This window comes from Peromyscus californicus, unplaced genomic scaffold (genome assembly GCF_007827085.1).
Source record: "Peromyscus californicus insignis strain IS unplaced genomic scaffold, ASM782708v3 Scaffold_4__1_contigs__length_199733344, whole genome shotgun sequence".
NCBI lineage: Eukaryota > Metazoa > Chordata > Mammalia > Rodentia > Cricetidae > Peromyscus > Peromyscus californicus.
This window is the reverse complement of record NW_026294562.1, coordinates 66,035,742-66,053,164: the sequence shown is the minus strand read 5'-3', so window position 1 is coordinate 66,053,164 and position 17,423 is coordinate 66,035,742. Positions and strand designations below refer to the sequence as shown.

The 17,423-nt window shown below is 45.7% G+C and overlaps 1 protein-coding gene across 9 annotated transcripts in view; it reads right to left on the bottom strand.

Moving 5' to 3' along the window:
* Positions 1-10,141: 10,141 nt before the first annotated feature.
* The window catches only part of Ebf3 (EBF transcription factor 3), a 121,427-nt gene continuing 114,145 nt past the window's right edge, over positions 10,142-17,423 (bottom strand). For 2 of the 9 annotated variants that reach the window (XM_052712625.1, XM_052712627.1), the window contains exons 13-17: positions 16,802-16,979; positions 15,524-15,712; positions 14,915-15,112; positions 13,904-14,016; positions 10,142-12,880 (exon numbers count right to left, since the gene is read on the bottom strand). In XM_052712625.1, coding sequence (XP_052568585.1) covers positions 12,863-12,880; positions 13,904-14,016; positions 14,915-15,112; positions 15,524-15,712; positions 16,802-16,979 — 696 coding nt within the window. In that variant the 3' untranslated portion in view covers positions 10,142-12,862. The remainder of the gene's footprint in view (positions 12,881-13,903; positions 14,017-14,914; positions 15,113-15,523; positions 15,713-16,801; positions 16,980-17,423) is intronic. The other 7 variants (XM_052712629.1, XM_052712632.1, XM_052712628.1 and 4 more) reach the window with 4 other exon arrangements.

The window sequence follows — 17,423 nt, the reverse complement described above, 5'->3', positions numbered from 1 at the left end:
CAGGTCCTCTTACTCGCAAGACAAGCACTTTACCAACAGAGCCATTTCCCCAGCCCAACAACAAAATTTTAAATGAAGGAGTGGATGTATTTCATATGAACAAAGGAGAGATCACATAGAAATTTGCTCATGAGTTAGTGACAGATCACGTGACACCACTGCAGACTTAAAGAACACAATTAAAAAGTGAGTCACAATTGCCTGTAACTCCAGCTCCAGCAGGTATACTATGCCTCTGGCCTATGCAGGCACCTGCACATATATGCACATTCCCCTATACCCCCCACATAGTTAAAATAATAAAAGTAAATCTTTAAAAATTAATGACATTCTATTTTATTTTTTATTTACCATGTATGGGTATTAGTCTTCACGTTTGTCTGTGCACCATGTATGTGCCTGGTGCCCTCAGAGACCAGAAGAGAGCATCGGATTCCCTGGAACTGGAGTTACAAATAATTGTGAGCCACCATATGGGAGCTAGGGATTAAACTCAGGTCTTCTGGAAGAGCAGCTAGTGCTCTTAATCATTGAGCCATCTCTCCAGCCCTTCGGTGACATTCTTAACAGAATAAGACAAAAATATATAATTCATGATAAAACACAAAAGACCTTGAGTAGCCAAAACAAGCCTAAGCAGAAGTAGCAATGTTAAGAGCACAATAAAACCCTTGATTTCAAATTATACTACAGAACCATTGTGGTGGTTTGAATGAGGATGGACCCCATAGGCTCATAGATTTGAATGTTTGGTCACCAGGGAGCAGCACTATCAGGATATTTGGCCTTGTTGGAGGAAGTGTGTCCCTGAGGGTGGGCCTTGAGGTTTCAGAAGTCCAAGCTAGGCCCAGAGTCTCTTTCTTCCTGCTGCCTGTGGATCCAGATGTAGAACTCTCAGCTTCTTCTCCAGCACCATGCCACCATGCTTCCTGTCATGCTGATAATGGACTAAACCTCTGAACTATAGGCAAACTCCAATTAAATCTTTCCTTTATATTAGCTGCTACTGTCACAGTGTCTCTTCACTGCCATAGAACATCGAGTAAGGTAACCATAGTGACGCAAACGGCATGCTGCTGGCACAAAGACAGACGTATAGGCCGACGGAACTGAATAGAAGACCCAGTAATAAACCCAAGCAGCTGTGGCTACCTCATCTTTGACAAAGGTGATAATCACATAATCATATATTGAAGGAGAGAAAAACCCACAAATGGTGCTGAGAAACTATATACCCACATATTGAAAGAATGGAACTAGATCCACATCTCTCACAAAATCAACTCAAATGGATCAGACACTTTAAATGTAAGACGTGAAGCTAAGAAGCTTCTAGAGGAAACACTTCATAGACACAGGCAAAGATTTTCCAAGAAGAATTCCAGTAGCTCAGGAAATGATCCTAAGAGCTGCCAAAGGGGATTGTATGTAGTTCAAAAGCTTCCTCCAGGCGAAGGAGACAGCACAGTGGAGACAGACTACAGCATGGAGGAAGTCTGAAAACTGCACATCCGAAAAAGGATTCCTATCTAGAACCCATAAGCAACTCCAAAATTAAACGCCTCTGATCAGCAGCTGAGTTAACAGGGGGAACAGACAGCCGTCAAAGGGAGAAATACAAACAGCCGCTCAGCATTTTGAAAAAGTGGTCGACACCATTAGCCATCAGGGTCATGAGACTCAAAACAGCCGTGAGGCTCCATTCACTCCAGTCAGGATGTCTGTCATCCAGGAAAACGATGACAGGAAATGCTGGCGATGATTTGGAGAGAGAGGAGAGCACTGTTGGTGGGTGTTAAACTGCTGCAGTCAATGCGGAAGTCAGTGCTTACAAAGTGAAAACTAGAACTGCTAACATGCCCCTCGCTCCCACTCCTGGGTACCTGAGGGACTGTAAGTCAACACCCCATGGAGATCTATGCACACCATGTTTACTCCACCATTCAGAGTTGCCAAGGCTCTGGAACCAGCCTCTAGGTCCACTCACAGACAAATCCCTACAGACAATGGAGTTCATAAACACATAAGCTGTGGAGAATGAAATTAAGACATTTGCAGGAAAATGAATGGAACCAGAGACCACCGTGTTAAACAAAATAAGCAGAAAAGTACCTCCTGTTCCTTCTCCTATGCAGAATTTATATTTGAATTAATGCACATATATGCATTCTGTGAGTGAGCCCTGGAAGTGGAAGGGAGGGAAAAGCATCTAACAGAAGTGAATAGCAAGAGAGCAGTGAAATGTATGTCACATAAACAGAGGGGACTATTTGGAGGGAAGGAGAAGGCCATCAAGAAGGACAGAGGGTGGAGGGGACAGGGGAGCCCAGCAGGACAACACACACACACACACACACACACACACACACACACACACACACACACATATATATATATGTGTGTGTGTGTATATATATGTGTGTGTGTGAATATATTATATATATGTATGTATGTATGAATATATATGTATATATTCATACATATATATTCATACATACATACATATATCACAATGAGACCCATTACGTGTGCTCTGAGACAGAGTATCTTCATGAAAATAATGGTCATGCCTTTATATCTCGACAAGACCTCAGATCTCCCCCTCCCCCACCATGATACTGGGAATTGAACCTAGGCCTCGCTCGTGTTAGACAAATGCTCTACCACTAAGCTACATCCTCAGTCCTCTTTTTATCGTTTTGTCTAGCTGGATACAGGGTCTCGTTAAGTCACCCAGCTGGCCTTGAGTTAACTCTAATTCTCCTGCTCTGTCCTTCCAATTAGTTGGGATGACAGACCTGTGCCACGGGGTCAGGAACTTTTTATTATTTTTATAACAGCTTTATTGAAATAATTCACATGGGGCAACTCACCCATTTCAGGAATATGACTGAATGCTATGAAACACATAGTCAATTTTGAAATATCTCCATCAATTCAAAAAGAAACTCAGGAGGCTTTTTGCTAAATTTCTCTGTTCCTTGCATTCCCAGGCAAAATAACTCCCAGCATGCTTTCTGTCTATGTAGATTTGTCTCTTCTGGACATATCATAGCAATAGAGATATTGGCAAGTATGGTTACTGGCTTCTTTCATTTAATATGTCCTTATGGTTCATCTGTGTTATAGCACGTTTTAGCATCTCATTCTTTTCATGACTGAATCCTATCCTATTGTATAAATAAATCTGTCTGTTGGCTGCTGTGTGCACTGCTGTTGTGTGCAAGTTTTTGGTGAACATGTCCTTTCCACTTCTCTTGGGTCTGAACCGGAACTAGAAATGCTGGGTCAAATGGGAGTTCTGCACGTTACTGTTCAAGAAACTGCTGGAGCGTTTTCCAATGTGGCTTCCCTGTTCACAGTCCTACCAGCAACAGAGAGCTCTGGCTCTCACCCCAGCCCCTCTCCAGCACTGCTGTTGCCTGCCTTCGGGGTTGTAGCAGGTCCTGCTGGCTGTAAGTACTGACTCCTCCTAGTTCGATGGGCATTTCCCTGATAACCAGTGATGCTGAGTGTCTTTCACAGGCTTATTGGGACTTTGTACATCTTCTCCCAGTTCAATCCCATTGGGCGATGTCTGATTTTGTTTTGTAGGATGTTTTGAAATTGGGGCGAGCAGGGGATGGGGTGACTCCACTTTTCCTTCTTGTCTAAGGTGGTCTTAATTGTTCTCTGGTGGGAGATTGTTATGGTGACCCTTAGGATCGGCTCGTCCACTTCTTCAAAGAAACCATCTGTGATTGCAGAGAGATCACACTGAGTCTGCAAGTCAACGTGAGGATTGCCATGGCAGTAATGCTACAGACCCACCCGTGATTACAGAACACTTTGGATTTATTTAGATCTCCCTAACCATATTGAAAACTAAAGCAGGAGTCGGAGAGATGGCTGGGCAGTTAAGCACTGTCTGCTATTACAGAGGGCCTGAGTCGGGTTCCCACCGCCTCCCCGTGACTCACATCTATCTGTCACTCTAGTCCCAGGGCACTCAATGCCCTCTAGAGGCACCAGGCACACATGTGGTAATAGACAAAGCATAATAGACATAAACTAGAAATAAATAAATCTAACATAAAATAAAATTAATTAAGCAATCAATCACCAAAAGGCAGTATTTGAGAAAATGTCCCACCTGCTTCACAGCAGTCCTCTCTGAGGATTTCCTTATCTTGCTGGAAGGTTCTGAAAGTCACTGGGGGGTTGAGTGTCTCACTTCTTCTAAGGCATTGCAACCAGGGTGCACAAACTGAGGGGCCATCTGGAGGGAATGGGATCTTTATTTCTTTTGCCCCCCTAAAGGCCTCTGTCCTGCTTGGCTGCCTAGGAAGAGGAGCACTTTTCACTTGTTACATGGAGAAAAATGTTCTCGGAGACATAACCTGCATGTCTATTTTGTAGAAAATTTGGAAAATATAGATAGTATTACTTTTCAGATAATTTTCTATTTACTTTTAGGGCCAAAAGTAAATAGAAAATGGGGTTAAAATATATAAACTTTCTGCCTCTCATATATAGCAAGAGGGAATTTTGATGTAATCCTGACAAGTATTTTTCAGTGTGCATGGATGTATTCTTCTGGTTGTCTCTCAGAAATTTACAGATTGGAATCATGTTAGGTAACATACTTACATAACTTAATGCTATGTCATTGGTGTTTATCATTTCATGAAATATCCTTCAAAACATGATCTTCATTGTAACATGAATCTTAACAGGTCTTATTAATAAAATCAAACCTGGAGCCAGATATTGGGGTGAATGCTGGAAGATCAGAGAAGCAGAACAAGCCACAGTCACCTCACCTTGCTAATTCCTCAGCTGATTCTGTTTCCTCAGACTGGAAGCCTCTCAGTCCTCATCCAGAATGGATCTCAGCTGAACTGTTGCTCAAAAGCCTAAAAGCTTAACCAGCTCTAGTTCCTGGTCCTCACGCCTTAAATACCTTTCTGCTTTCTGCTATCACTTCCTGGGATTAAAGGTGTGAGTCACCATGTTTGGCTGTTTCCAGTGTGGCTTTGAACTCACAGAGATCCGGATGGATCTCTGCCTTCAGAATGCTAGGATTAAAGGTGTGTGTGTGCCACCATTTTCTGGCCTCTGTATCTAGTGACTGTTCTGTTCTCTGACCCCAGATAAGTTTATTAGGGTGCACAATATTTTGGGAAACACAATATCACCACACTTAATAGCTTAATAGAACCTATGATATTCTATTGTATGACAATATCAGAACTAATTACTGATCTTGTTTCCAGCCATTTGAGTGCTTTCCCGTTTTTAATAAATATGGCATCAGGAAAAGTTCATGCACTTAGGGTCTTGTCTAATTGTTCATTATTTCCTTTGAATTGATTCCTAGAAATGGAATTATTGAGTCAAAAGGCTATGAGCACTTAGGTCTATATGCAAAATCCTGTTGATTTTCAGAACGTTTGTTTGTTTGTTTCTTTCTTTCTTTCTTTTTTTTTCGAGACAGGGTTTCTCTGTGTAGCTTTGCGCCTTTCCTGGAACTCACTTGGTAGCCCAGGCTGGCCTCGAACTCACAGAGATCCGCCTGGCTCTGCCTCCCGAGTACTGGGATTAAAGGCGCGCGCCACCACCACCCGGTGATTTTCAGAGCGTTTGTAAGAGTTCTAAAGAAAACTCTGGAAGAACATCCATTTCTCCACCATGAGTGTTGAACACCGATTTTTAAGAGAAACGTTCTTTTCTGTTTTAATAAATGAAAAACATTAGCTCATCCTTTTAATATGTGTATGTGCTCTTCTATCTTTTTCTTTAGAAATTTACAGATTGGATATAGTCAAACACTATACGCTTATACAATTTCATTTTATCTCATTCGTATTTATCATTTTATGAAACATACTTCAAAATGTGATCTTCATGACTTAATAGAACATATACTGTTTCATTAAGTGACTGTGTTAGAACCTAATTGCTAATCCTGTGTGATGTTTTAAAGAAAATGACTCCCAAAGGGAGTGGTACTATTAGGAGGTGTGGCTTTGTTGGAGTAGGTGTGACCTTGTTGGAGGAAGTGTGTCACTATGGAGGCGGGCTTTGAGGTCTCATATATGCTCAAGCTAAGCCCAGTGTCACAGACCACTTTCTGTTGCCTACAAGCCAAGATGTAGGACACTCAGCTACTTCTCCAGCACCATGTCTGCCTGCATGCCACCATATCACACCATAAGGATAACAGACTAAACCTCTGAAAATGTAAGCCACCCCACCCCAATTAAATGATGTTTCCTCTGTAAGAGTTTCCACAGTCATAGTGTCTCTTCACAGAAATAGAAACCTTAGCTATGACATCTTGTTTTTGGCCATTTGGGTGCACATAATACATCTTTTAAGTGAGGGTGAACATAGTTTCCTAGGCATTTTCCTTAAGAAAACTTTTACTGACAATATGCTCTGAGTGTATGAATCTGTCCATGTAATGATGTATAGACATGTGGGTGTTTTCAGACTACAGATGTGTACCCTAGACACTCGATAAAGTCCATATCTTATTGATGACTAATAATGTTCAAGATTTTCCTCTTTGCCCGGTTAGGCTTTGAATCGTTTCTACAATATTTTTTCCCTAATTTTGTGTTTTTATCCACTTTAAACTGTTTATGCTTCTTCTCAGGAAGTTCGGGGGCCTCCTTTTCTTTAACTTTCCAATAGCTTCCAAAGTGACAGGCTTCACATTTGATTTGGGTTGATTTTTAATCACCTCTTATCTTCCTCTTATAAATTGATAGGGAAGTTGCCCTTTAAAAATGGTAGTCCATGAGTCTTACTGACTCGCAAATGCTCACTGTTGATTAAAGATAAAATCTTTGGTTTCTGTTTCTACTGGGTACCCCCACTCAGGCCCTGTGCTCTGCCAGCACCCTAATAGTGGCCATGTAGCAGAGAAGAATTTGTTATTCACAGGAGGAGACTCAAGATTTGAGCTCAGTTTTGTCTGGGTCTTGCCTGGTGATAGCTGGATGAACTACAGCAAGGACTCATGGTTCAAGACCCACCATCAGTTCAGCCTTGTGAGGGAGAGTGGTCTGATGGGTCAGGAAGACACCACGGCCTCTTCATACCCTTTGTTTCTTGTGCTTTCTACACCTTCAGCTCTGTTGAAACTCGTTCTAACTCTGCCCCCAACACAGTGACTCCCATTTCCCCTTTTCATCCCGTCACTTTGGAGCACCAACAGAAGCCGATTTATACTGGTCCCTTTCCAGCTGTGGCTTCCCGGCTAAACTTTTGCTGCCCAGTCCCTCTAGTGTGGTCTCAGTGGACCCGAACAGCATCACCCTTCAGTACCTGCATCCTGTGACCAACTTTCTTCCCCTGGCCCCCATACACAGCCGATGCTACCAAAGCTCCAGGGAAGAAGAACCTGCAGCCCAAGCCTGGGGAGTAAGGGTGCATAGCACCAATTGTGCCTCATAGTAAACCGTCTTGAGTCCTCTAGTATGTGCCGAACAGACCAGCTAGTTCCCGCTTACCGTCTGATCAAATGGCCTGGATGGAATAGAGACCTCCATGATGGATGGATTGGTTGTGATCCTTAGAAATGGATTCTCTCCTCCTTCCCATTCAAACTCTTTTCCTCTTTAACTCTTAAGGATTTTGGAAACCTAAGACAGTGAGAAAGGCAGAGTTTGGAGGTCAATGGGATTGCATTTGGCATCTAGCCTTGGCTCCCAGGCAAGTCACCTGACCTTGCTTTAGCTCTTTGTTTTGAGGTACTGGGGATTAAACCTAGAGCTTCACACACCAGACATGGAGCACAGGCTCACACAGAATGCTTTAGAAGATTGAGTGACCCAAAAGGTGTTCTGCAAGCCCCTGAGCCATAAACCAGCCATTGGCGGTTTGAAAATATAGGCTGTCCATGGAGCTTTAAAGTCAAACTAGACTCAGGGGCCACTGAGTCCTGCCAAGGATGACCTCCCCTACCCCAGGGTTATTTAGTGATGGGTGCATTCAGAACGGCTTGGTCCCTGTTCTGGTTGGGGGTTTGGTTTGTGTGGACTAGTGGAACCATGTATAAACCCACACAGGGCTCACAGCCGTCTTCTGCTCTACTAAAGATCTCTTCTCCTCCCATTTGTCTCCAGGGCAGGGACAGGGTATGGAGCCACTGGGGTTGGAAGCTCGTCCACCCTACTCCCAACCCACATCAGCAATTGGCTCCCTGTGAAACCTGCAGCTCTATGCTGGGACATGACAAATGACCACAAAAATCAATTTGTAATCTGATTGGAGGTTTTTGATTTCCTCTGATGAGTTTAAATTTCATTAAAAGCAACCTTATTCCAACATAAAAAGAATCCTTGAAGGGTAAAACAGGGGATTGTCTCACCCAGTATAAAGCATCCCAACTCTTTTGTGTGATTTATTCATGGCATTAATTGTAAGGGCCAGCCCGTGGTGTCTGCTGGCAGCTGTGTTGTTATCGGGGCCTGGGATCGGCCCAGGCGGGCTCAAAGCACAAGGACTCACATTCAAAACTCGCTCTTCGGCATATCGACACTTCAGTTATCAACAGACCTTTTTATCTGTGGGGAGGGCACTCCAAGCTTGGGGTGGGGGCCAGAATAAGCTAGGAATCAACGCCATGCCTCTCTGAATTCTCCTAATTGTATGTATTCTCTGAGAAAATGATCATCGTGGCCTCTTGTCTTGATGAGAAATTGACATTTTCTGAGGACTTCTTTGGGTGCTCCGAGCAGGGGAGATAAGGCCCAGAGTTGTTTTAAAGCAGAGCAGCCTTTCTTTCCTTTCAGGGGCCTCTTTATTGCTCTCGTTGACCCACTTGATGAGTATGGATTTCACGAGGTCTTTTTCAGCATTTGAACTATAAAAGGTTCAGCACGACACCACCCCTTATAGACAAAAGATAACCTTGCCCTTTGAATATATTGATTCTTTATTAACTAGGCTGTTTAATGCAATGAAATGAGGCATTAGATTGAAGCCCATTTCAAGTGCTTTGAATAATCTTTAAAAGCTTGAAAGACCTTAAAGGGAGGCCTGACAATACTTTGCATTCGTTTTTTGAAAGAACTGGTTCTTGCTTCTGGATTGAAACCCAAGCGTTTGAACTTCTCTCTGCCCAGGTCAACAGCACCTGGCACACTAGCTCCAAACACTGACCAGAATTCCTGGTCTCAGCTCAGAGGGATGAGGCTGGGCTTTGGACAACACCTTCCCCAGCCCTGTAGACTTGGGAAGGCCTAAGTGGGCTTTGTGCCATGGGAACCTATTTCTTACTGTCTCTTTAAGGCCAGCCGGCAAAGGATCATCACTGACAGGAGGGAGAGGTATTCACAAGTTTCTTTATGTTTTGAATAATTGTTTCCTGTTTTGCTCAGCAGAACAAGTAATTAAGATGACATTTGTGAGTACTAATTTAGATCACACTTATGTGAATGTGTGACAGAACTGCAAGCCAAAACATGCAAAGCCTGCCTTTCATTGAGGAGAAAATGGAAAGGGCCGAGCGGAATAAAACAGGGTAGGGGAGCCGTGCAGGGGCTGTGTAAGCTATAGCTGGTGCCGATGGCTGAGCTCGCTGGAGTCCCAGCCTTGGCCTCCACCTATGTGTAGCCTCCAGTGGCCAGTGCCAAATCCCTTGGTGCCCCAGACACGTACCAGCGCTGGAATCCTTTCTATCAAGCCATCAGCACAGCTCCCATGTGCATAGTGTCTGCCCACAGCCTTGATAAGCTCTCCTGACCTGGTTCTTGCCAAAGGGGACATAGGGATGCAGAGAGTAGAAGCCAGTGAGTGTTGGGGGAGCCAGAGCAGGTACTGTCCAGCCATCCAGTTCAGAATGCTGATTACCCAGCTTCCCCCCAACCTCAGGATCATGTACAGGGCACCCTGGTGCTGCTGTGACCCAGGCAGTTGTGACAGAAACAGTTTGGGCCCGAGTGTGCGGGCCTCAAGTATTCCGATGGTACCTGTGGCATCACAGACACCTCAGAAACTGTGCCGATTGAGGGCTGAAAACTCTGGAGGGTTCTTTGAAATCTTGTTTGGATCTTGGTGAGCCCCAGCTCTGGAGCCTGGGATGTGGAAATGAAATCCCCAATTCATTTGTCAGTCATTTTAATAGTCAAACAGATAGAATTACCCAAAGTGAAATTCACAGACAAGAAATACTTTAATTAAATATTGTGTAAAATGAACATTTTTATACAGTTAAATATCTGAAAAAATGTACAGATAAAACAATCTTATTGTAGGGTCTCTGACAGCAAAATCTACCATTTAGTGAAGCTCTCGGTTTTGGACACAATGAAGCGATGAGGGCGTCGACTAGTCGATCTTAAACACAAACCAGATACGGGCATGGGGGGACTTGCTAATGTGCACGTGAGTTCTTTTTAGGTCAAACCCTTACTTACACAAAATAAATCGAGGCAATTTAGTTCCAAAGTGACTTCTCAGGCTGTTCCATGTAGCTAAGCCCTGTCAGGAGTCACATAGTCAGAGTGCGACCCACTGACCGCTGGGGACATTCTGTTTGTCTTATTGAGTCCCTTGAATGAACACTTTCGCAGCTGTCCATTGTTTCTTTGTGTATGTGTGTGTCTGGTTTTGAAAACTCCCTCCTTTCTGTTTCAAATCTGACTTCTGGTGCTGTGTACAATGCGTGTGCTGTCTGCAAGGACAATGAGGATGAAGGGAAGAGGGAGAGGAATCCCAACGCTTGCTCTCAGGGTGGGTTTGGCACTGACAGGCACAGTGTCTGAAGGAGGTCTTTCCAGTTAAAAAAAAAAGGACAGACAGTGCTGTTGGATCCGACCACAAAAAGGTATTGTTTAACATTAAAAAAGACCAGCAGTGTCTCCGTGACACCTCTCTAACTCCAGGGTGGCCTTGAGTGGTCAGAAAGCAGAAGACAGATCCAGGAAGGAGTGACTGGCAGACTGAAAGTTTGTGCTTTTGGCGTGTGGTGTGTGTGTGTGTGGTGTGTATATGTGTGTGTTGTGGGGTGTTGTGTGTGTGTGTGTGTGTGTGTGTGTGTGTGTGTTCATCATCAGTCTCCAAATGTTAACAATTGTGGTATAAGCCTGTGAGAAAGTAGCACAGAAGTTCTTCAAAGAAGTTCACTTTTAAGGCATCAGAGAAGTTAATGTGGCAAACATTTGTAATTAAAACATCGGAAGTAAATTTTATTTTAAACTTTAGGCCTCTGAATTTTTCCAGTAAACACAGTTCAGCTATGTGGCAAAGTCCTAGGTGGCAGCTAAAATGACTTTTTTTTTTTTTTTACATTCTACAAAAAAAACAAATTAAAAATAAAAAATAAAATAAGGACACAGCCCCGGACGGTGTGGCCCCTTCACGGCCGTTCCACATGCAGAATCTACTAGGATTTGTCACGGCCACTGACACCGTTTTCTTTTGACTATACAACAAACTTTTCTTTTCAAAAGTATTTGTTCAGATAACTTAAAAATAATATAAAAATAAACAATGAATTTGACTTTTCCTCAACATAAAAAAAAGGATGGAAAGTCTAAACAATAGCAAATGGTTTAGGTACAAATGAAATGTAAGGACATTGACTCATTTCAACAAAACAGATCAAAGAGACAGTTCTTGGTGTCTGTTCTTTCCCCGAGTAACAACCCGGGGCAGGATCAAACACCAAGACAGACATGAAGAAAGAAGATGGGGAAAGCAATGTACAAAATCTCAAAGATAAATACAATATTTATAATTGATATGTTACAAAATAAAGTCCCTTAACAACTGCAAGTGTTCATGGGAAAGGAAGTGTCGCATGAAAGAGCATTTTATCCCTTATAAGACACATAAGGAATAAAACTCGTTTTTCTAAATATTTTAAGTGGATCTGAAAAAAATTCAAGACAAGTGTATAAATATTTAGCTACAACTTTGGCAAAATCACAAAAGTCTACAATTTTATAACCACATACAAAACACATCGGGGAAGAAGGGTCTAGAAGTCAAAAGGACAATTTCAGGTACAAGAAACATAGACCTCACAGTAGCCTAAGAATGCAATAGGTTTACAGTGCGCAAAAGTTGAAAAAATGTTGCCGATCGCACTTGCTTTAACAGGAAGCTCTAGGTGGGAGAATATTGGAACCAACAGACAGTAGCATATTTTTTTTTTCTCTGTCAGTGTGCTTGTTGAAGGCAAGAGATTCGATATCAAAGTTACAATTTCTAACTACAATAAGTTACAAAGTTTCATTTCATTAAGATGAAGTTAAGCAATGATAAACCCTCCCTCCCTCCCTCCCTGCCACCCCAAATTCACCTCGTCATATCCTCCTCTGTTCCAGTTAATGGCTCATACCTCCTTGGCCCCCTTTTTTTCACCACAAAAAAATATTTCACATTATAGAGATACACAACCATTGTGAATCTAAATATGAGTACAGAAAAATGTTTCGAGGCTTTCTCCTCAGTGTTGCATGGGCATCAAAATGGTGCATATTCACGAAGCTTCTCCCCACACAGATAGCACGCACTAGACAGCCAAGACGGGATCAGAAACTTTATACAAAATAGGCGTCGCTTTGTTTTCCTTAATTCTTCAGGACTGAGAAATGTGAAAATATGAGAAAAGTTCAGTCAATAAAATGGAATTGTTCATGAAGAAGTAGGCTTGTTCGCGTGTTGATTCTTAACAGTTTAAATAAAATCTTTAAATGTCTCTTGTAGCATTCAACTGTTGCTGATTTTTAGTTTTGAAGATAGCGTTTTGTTTTGTTTTGTTTTTTTCCATCAGCATGTCTTAACACACTACACGTGTCCCCTGAAGTCCGTCCTTGGATGCTGGGTGCTGTGAAGGTAAACAGAGTCCCTCACATGGGTGGGACTACCAGCCCAGACATAGCTGCAAAGGAGAAGGAGACAGCCGTTAATGCCGACCACCCCACACGCGCACCCTCCTGTGGGCCCAGCTTGCTCCTCCTGTGCCGGGATCCACAGGGAAGCCAGACTCGCTCAGCTCTCTGTGGAGCCAGCTTTGTCCTGGCAGGGGTGTGTTGGGAAGTCTACTTCTTGGGGTGAGGGCACATTGGTGGCACGGTTCCCGCAAGCCTTCCTGGTGCTGCAGACCTCGGAAAAAGGCCTTCTCTGCGAGAGGGAACTCTCTCTGCTTTGCACATGTCTCCACACTGGGTTCAAAGCAAAGCGAAGCTCACGCTTTGGGAAGACGGGAACCAGCCGGGCCATGGCTTTGCAGGCCTTGCTTTTCCTAAGTGAAATGGAGACTTGCCTCAGTTTCCCCCTCTGCCTTTGGGCCAGGCTCTGACCTCCTACTAGCAGCTCCGTAGCGTAAGGGTGAGTCAGGCTCTCAGACCAAAGCCCCAACAGGGCCCAACTGCTCTGGAATGCCGTGGCCAGGGGGTGATGGAGGCACCACACCACCTCAGAGTGCTGTTTTCTCTTCATACAAACAGAGAAGCTTGGCACTGAAGCGCCAAGTGCAGCCAGCTCTGCAGTGAACTCCTGGTCCGCATGTAATTTAAAATCTTTTAACTCTGGTGTTGTTTAATTTTTGTCAGAATGACTGTTCTCATTAATTTATGTATAACATATTAATACATTTGTTCATGTAGTGATGTGAGCTTCAATTTCTCAGTCCATTAATTTCAACGACATTAATTTATCTCCGACTCACCGTTACAACTTTATGGTTTGGCAGGCCCCTGTGTACACACACTGCTTATGTGGTACCACCTAGTCGGCCTCGATGCTGGGCCATGGCCACAGACACCTGCCCTCACTGCCTGCCTGCTAAGCAGCATTGGCCTGGTGCCCAAGGACAGCTCTGAGGCCGGCTGGCGATGCCCGGGGCCTGGGCATCCCGTCAGCACTGACAGGTGTGAAGACAATGAGTTCAAATCATTGATACCTTTCCAGTTCCTTTTTTGAGCATTAGTTCATCAAAGTGGAATATACCACCGACTTCACAAAAGGGCCAGTTTGTCTTCTCCACGGTTGCGTCCTCGGCACCCAGCAGAGAGCCTGGCACATAGTAGGCACTCGGTAAATACTGGTTGAAGGGGTTCATGTGTTTAAAGGAGAATGGGTTTGACTTTCACCCGGTGGAGCACATACCCAAGGTGGTGTCTGAAAGAGGCCAGATGACGGCCACTTACTTCACAGGGAGTCACGTGTGAGCCCAAAGGCCTAGGGGCACCCATACGGCTTCACCACCACACTCATCGTAGGTCACATGCAGCATGAGCTGCCCTCAGTGCTGGGAAAGGTGCTTGGTGCCTGTTCCACACGGCCCCAGCTGTGGACAGCTGTGTCCAAGGGGCAGTTCTCATGCCCTTGGGCCAACCCTTCCCATTCTGAACTGGGAGAGAACACTCCCAACTACAGACAGTCTTGCCACCCGGGAACGGTGCACAAACTGTCCTGGGTCAGGATGCTCAGCCCTTTCCAAGAGAGAGCAAAGCCATGTAGACTCACTGTCCTGATGGTAAGGCTGTACATAAAATTCTGCCTCACGGCAAGGGGAGCAGGCAGAGTCTGGGATGGGCTCTCTAGATGGCACAGTGACCTGCCATCCATTCTGAGACTGTTTCTGCTGCCCCTTTAATAAGGAGGCTGCAAGCCTGGCACTAAGGGCAGGGTCACGCCCTGCATGGAGAAGGGCCAGGCCCGGGTACTAGGCTGCATGGGGCTCTGCTTTTCCCCTCAAGTGAGGCTCCACCCCTTGGGGCATGGAAGAGTTACTGGACAAAACAACCTAGAGGCAGAATCTGGTACCTATTGGGGCTTGAGGACCAGGCCTGTAGGTAGCTATGGGACAGGAAGGAGGATGCAGACCACGGAAACACATGCAATGCCACAGGCATGCAAGGGGTTTGGGAAGGGGCCATGGGGCCTGAGCACCCACCCATACCACCCTCACCTTGCAGTCCATTCCCGTTGGCGCTGGTGCAGGAAGGAGGAGGCGAGGCTTGGGGCCGGACCACGGGCGCAAAAGCGCTCTTCTGTTTCACTGCGGAGATGACATTGGCAGGTGAGAATGAGAAAATGCCGTGTGTGCTGCTACAGTTTGAAGGGAGGGTGACCGAAGAGGCTGCCATGGTGGGGCTGGACGGCACTACTGCAACAAAGCAAACATGGTCAGCACACGCGGGCTGTGGCGCGGCACCACAGCGAGAGCTCCGAGGGCCTCGCCTCGCACGGGGAGGGGCCACAAAACAAGACATGACATGCTTTGGCTCGGCCACTCTGGATAACAGGCAAACGCTTTGGGGCAGGGGGGTCGGGCTTTCTCTTCCAATTGAGCAGCCCCGTGTGGTTCAGATTTTTATTTTGGTGGCCAATAAGATGGCGTCATTGGGGAGGGCTGTATTAGGTCAATTTGCGGGTTGTCGTTTGGACGCCCAGCCTCTGGGGCCACCCTTCCTTTTATCCAGTAGCTCACATCACAGAACATCCAAGCAATACACACACTCGACTTTGTAGTGAATATGAATCTGCGTGATGACGTGTGACAAAAACAGACACTTACTGCCGTAGGGAGAGTTAGCGGAGGAGCCATTAAGAAATCCAGGCGAGCCAGGGACCCCTAGATTGGCCATGGCGCCACTTCCATATCCATTCATGCTAGTGCTGACTGTGTTGTAATTGGACTGCTGGGGAGTACTGCTGGGGACGTAGCCTCGCGGGGACACGCTGCTTGTATTGCGACTGTAGCCGACTGTTAAAATCCCCCCCCGGCCAAAAATAACATTATTATCAGTGACAGACACTTGGGGGGGGAGTTTCCCCGAGAATCTATATCATATATTCAACACTTTAAATTGACTTTATGCTTCCTCTCGTTCTGGTGACTCTAGCCAGCTTGGATAATCTTATCCTGCCAACCCTACCACTGGTGAGACCTGTTCCATCTCTGTTGGCTTCGACGGCCAGCCAAAGAGTGCTTTGATCTAACCTTCAGCTGTTTCCACACGCTGCTTTAGAAGCAATTACCAACAGCTTGGAGGCCTGACCTGCTACCCCAACTCTCTCTGAACTTTCAGCCTCAACAGACCTTCAAATGTCATGGCTGACCAAGAGAGCTTATTTGCGGCCATAACGTCCCTAGAAAGACGGTTTTAGGGTCTTCATTTTCACAGCTGCTGCCTCTCTGAGCAAGGGTGGGGTGGGCGCCATAGCTTCTTGCCTGTTGTGGGGTGTGGGTAACTGGGAGCAAGGTGGGGTGGCTCTGACATGGTTGCCTGAGTTGTTTTTTTTTTGTTGTTTTTTTTTTTTTTAGAGAATGTGAACTAAACTGAGCTCAAAGAACCAGCTCAAAGGACACCAGATTGTGACCTCAACAGCCCTGGCCACTGTGCTACAGGATAAGGTACACCATGGTGGGGAATGGATGTTTTCATCCATGGATCCAGACCAGAATGCGAACCCAAATACCACCCATGAGACATCCAAGGAGGCTCCTCCTGGCTTCCTATGTTATAGCTGCCCTATGGCTCTGCCCATTCTTGTCAAAGAACACAGAGTCACTTACAAATAAGCTAAGGGACACTTCTAGCAATACCAGGGAGCTGGGTGGCAGTCGATGGAGCTACTGTCACTAGGGCTGGGCCCTCTGAGTGTTCTCTGCCCAGTACGGCTGGAAGATGTGCGGCAAGGTCTTCCCTGCAAGAAGGAACCAGCCATGCCTAAGGGCATGGAACGTGACCAGCACTCCCCCGCTGGGCCCCGACACCTCCACCTGCAGCTATGGCCTCAACCCACCCTGGGGAGGGGGCCAGGGGAGGCTCTACCTGGCACAGCGGCCTACCTTGGTCATTGGCTTGTGAGGTCTCTGACACGTTAACAGCTAGCTGGCTGCTGAAGGAGTTCACGCCCATCATGCCAGTGTGCGCCGGAGTGTTGCCCAATGTGGGGATCTGGTTGTGATTGCGGGGAACGCTGTACAACGCCTCAGCGATGTCGGCCGCTCTCTTCAGGATGATCTCCTAGCGCGCAACCGCAATAACATGTGTAAGCCTAAGATGTCACGCAAGGCCAGGTTCCGATGGCTACATCCCATGCACTGTGGGCCTGTCCTCTTGGTGGGGCAAGCAACCACTGCATGGGCCAGACTGTGACAAAAATCCTCAGGAAGATTGTCAAAGGATGCTTCTCAGTGGCTACATCTTGTCCTTAGACCTGTAGCCCCAAGCCCTGGGTCAGGCAGAGGCAGCAGACTCAGAATTAAAGAACTGGGCCACCTCTAGAGGAAATGAGTATCTCTTCCCTGGGGCCTCCTGACCTGCAAGAACAAGCTATGGGCTGCCCACAAGCCCTCCCGGAGCCCCAGGAATGCCTAATGCACCTCACCCACCACCGAATACTGTAGAACTTCCAAGACACACCCTCCTTTTGTGGACCACCCTCCCCAACTTGTCTCTTTCTACATG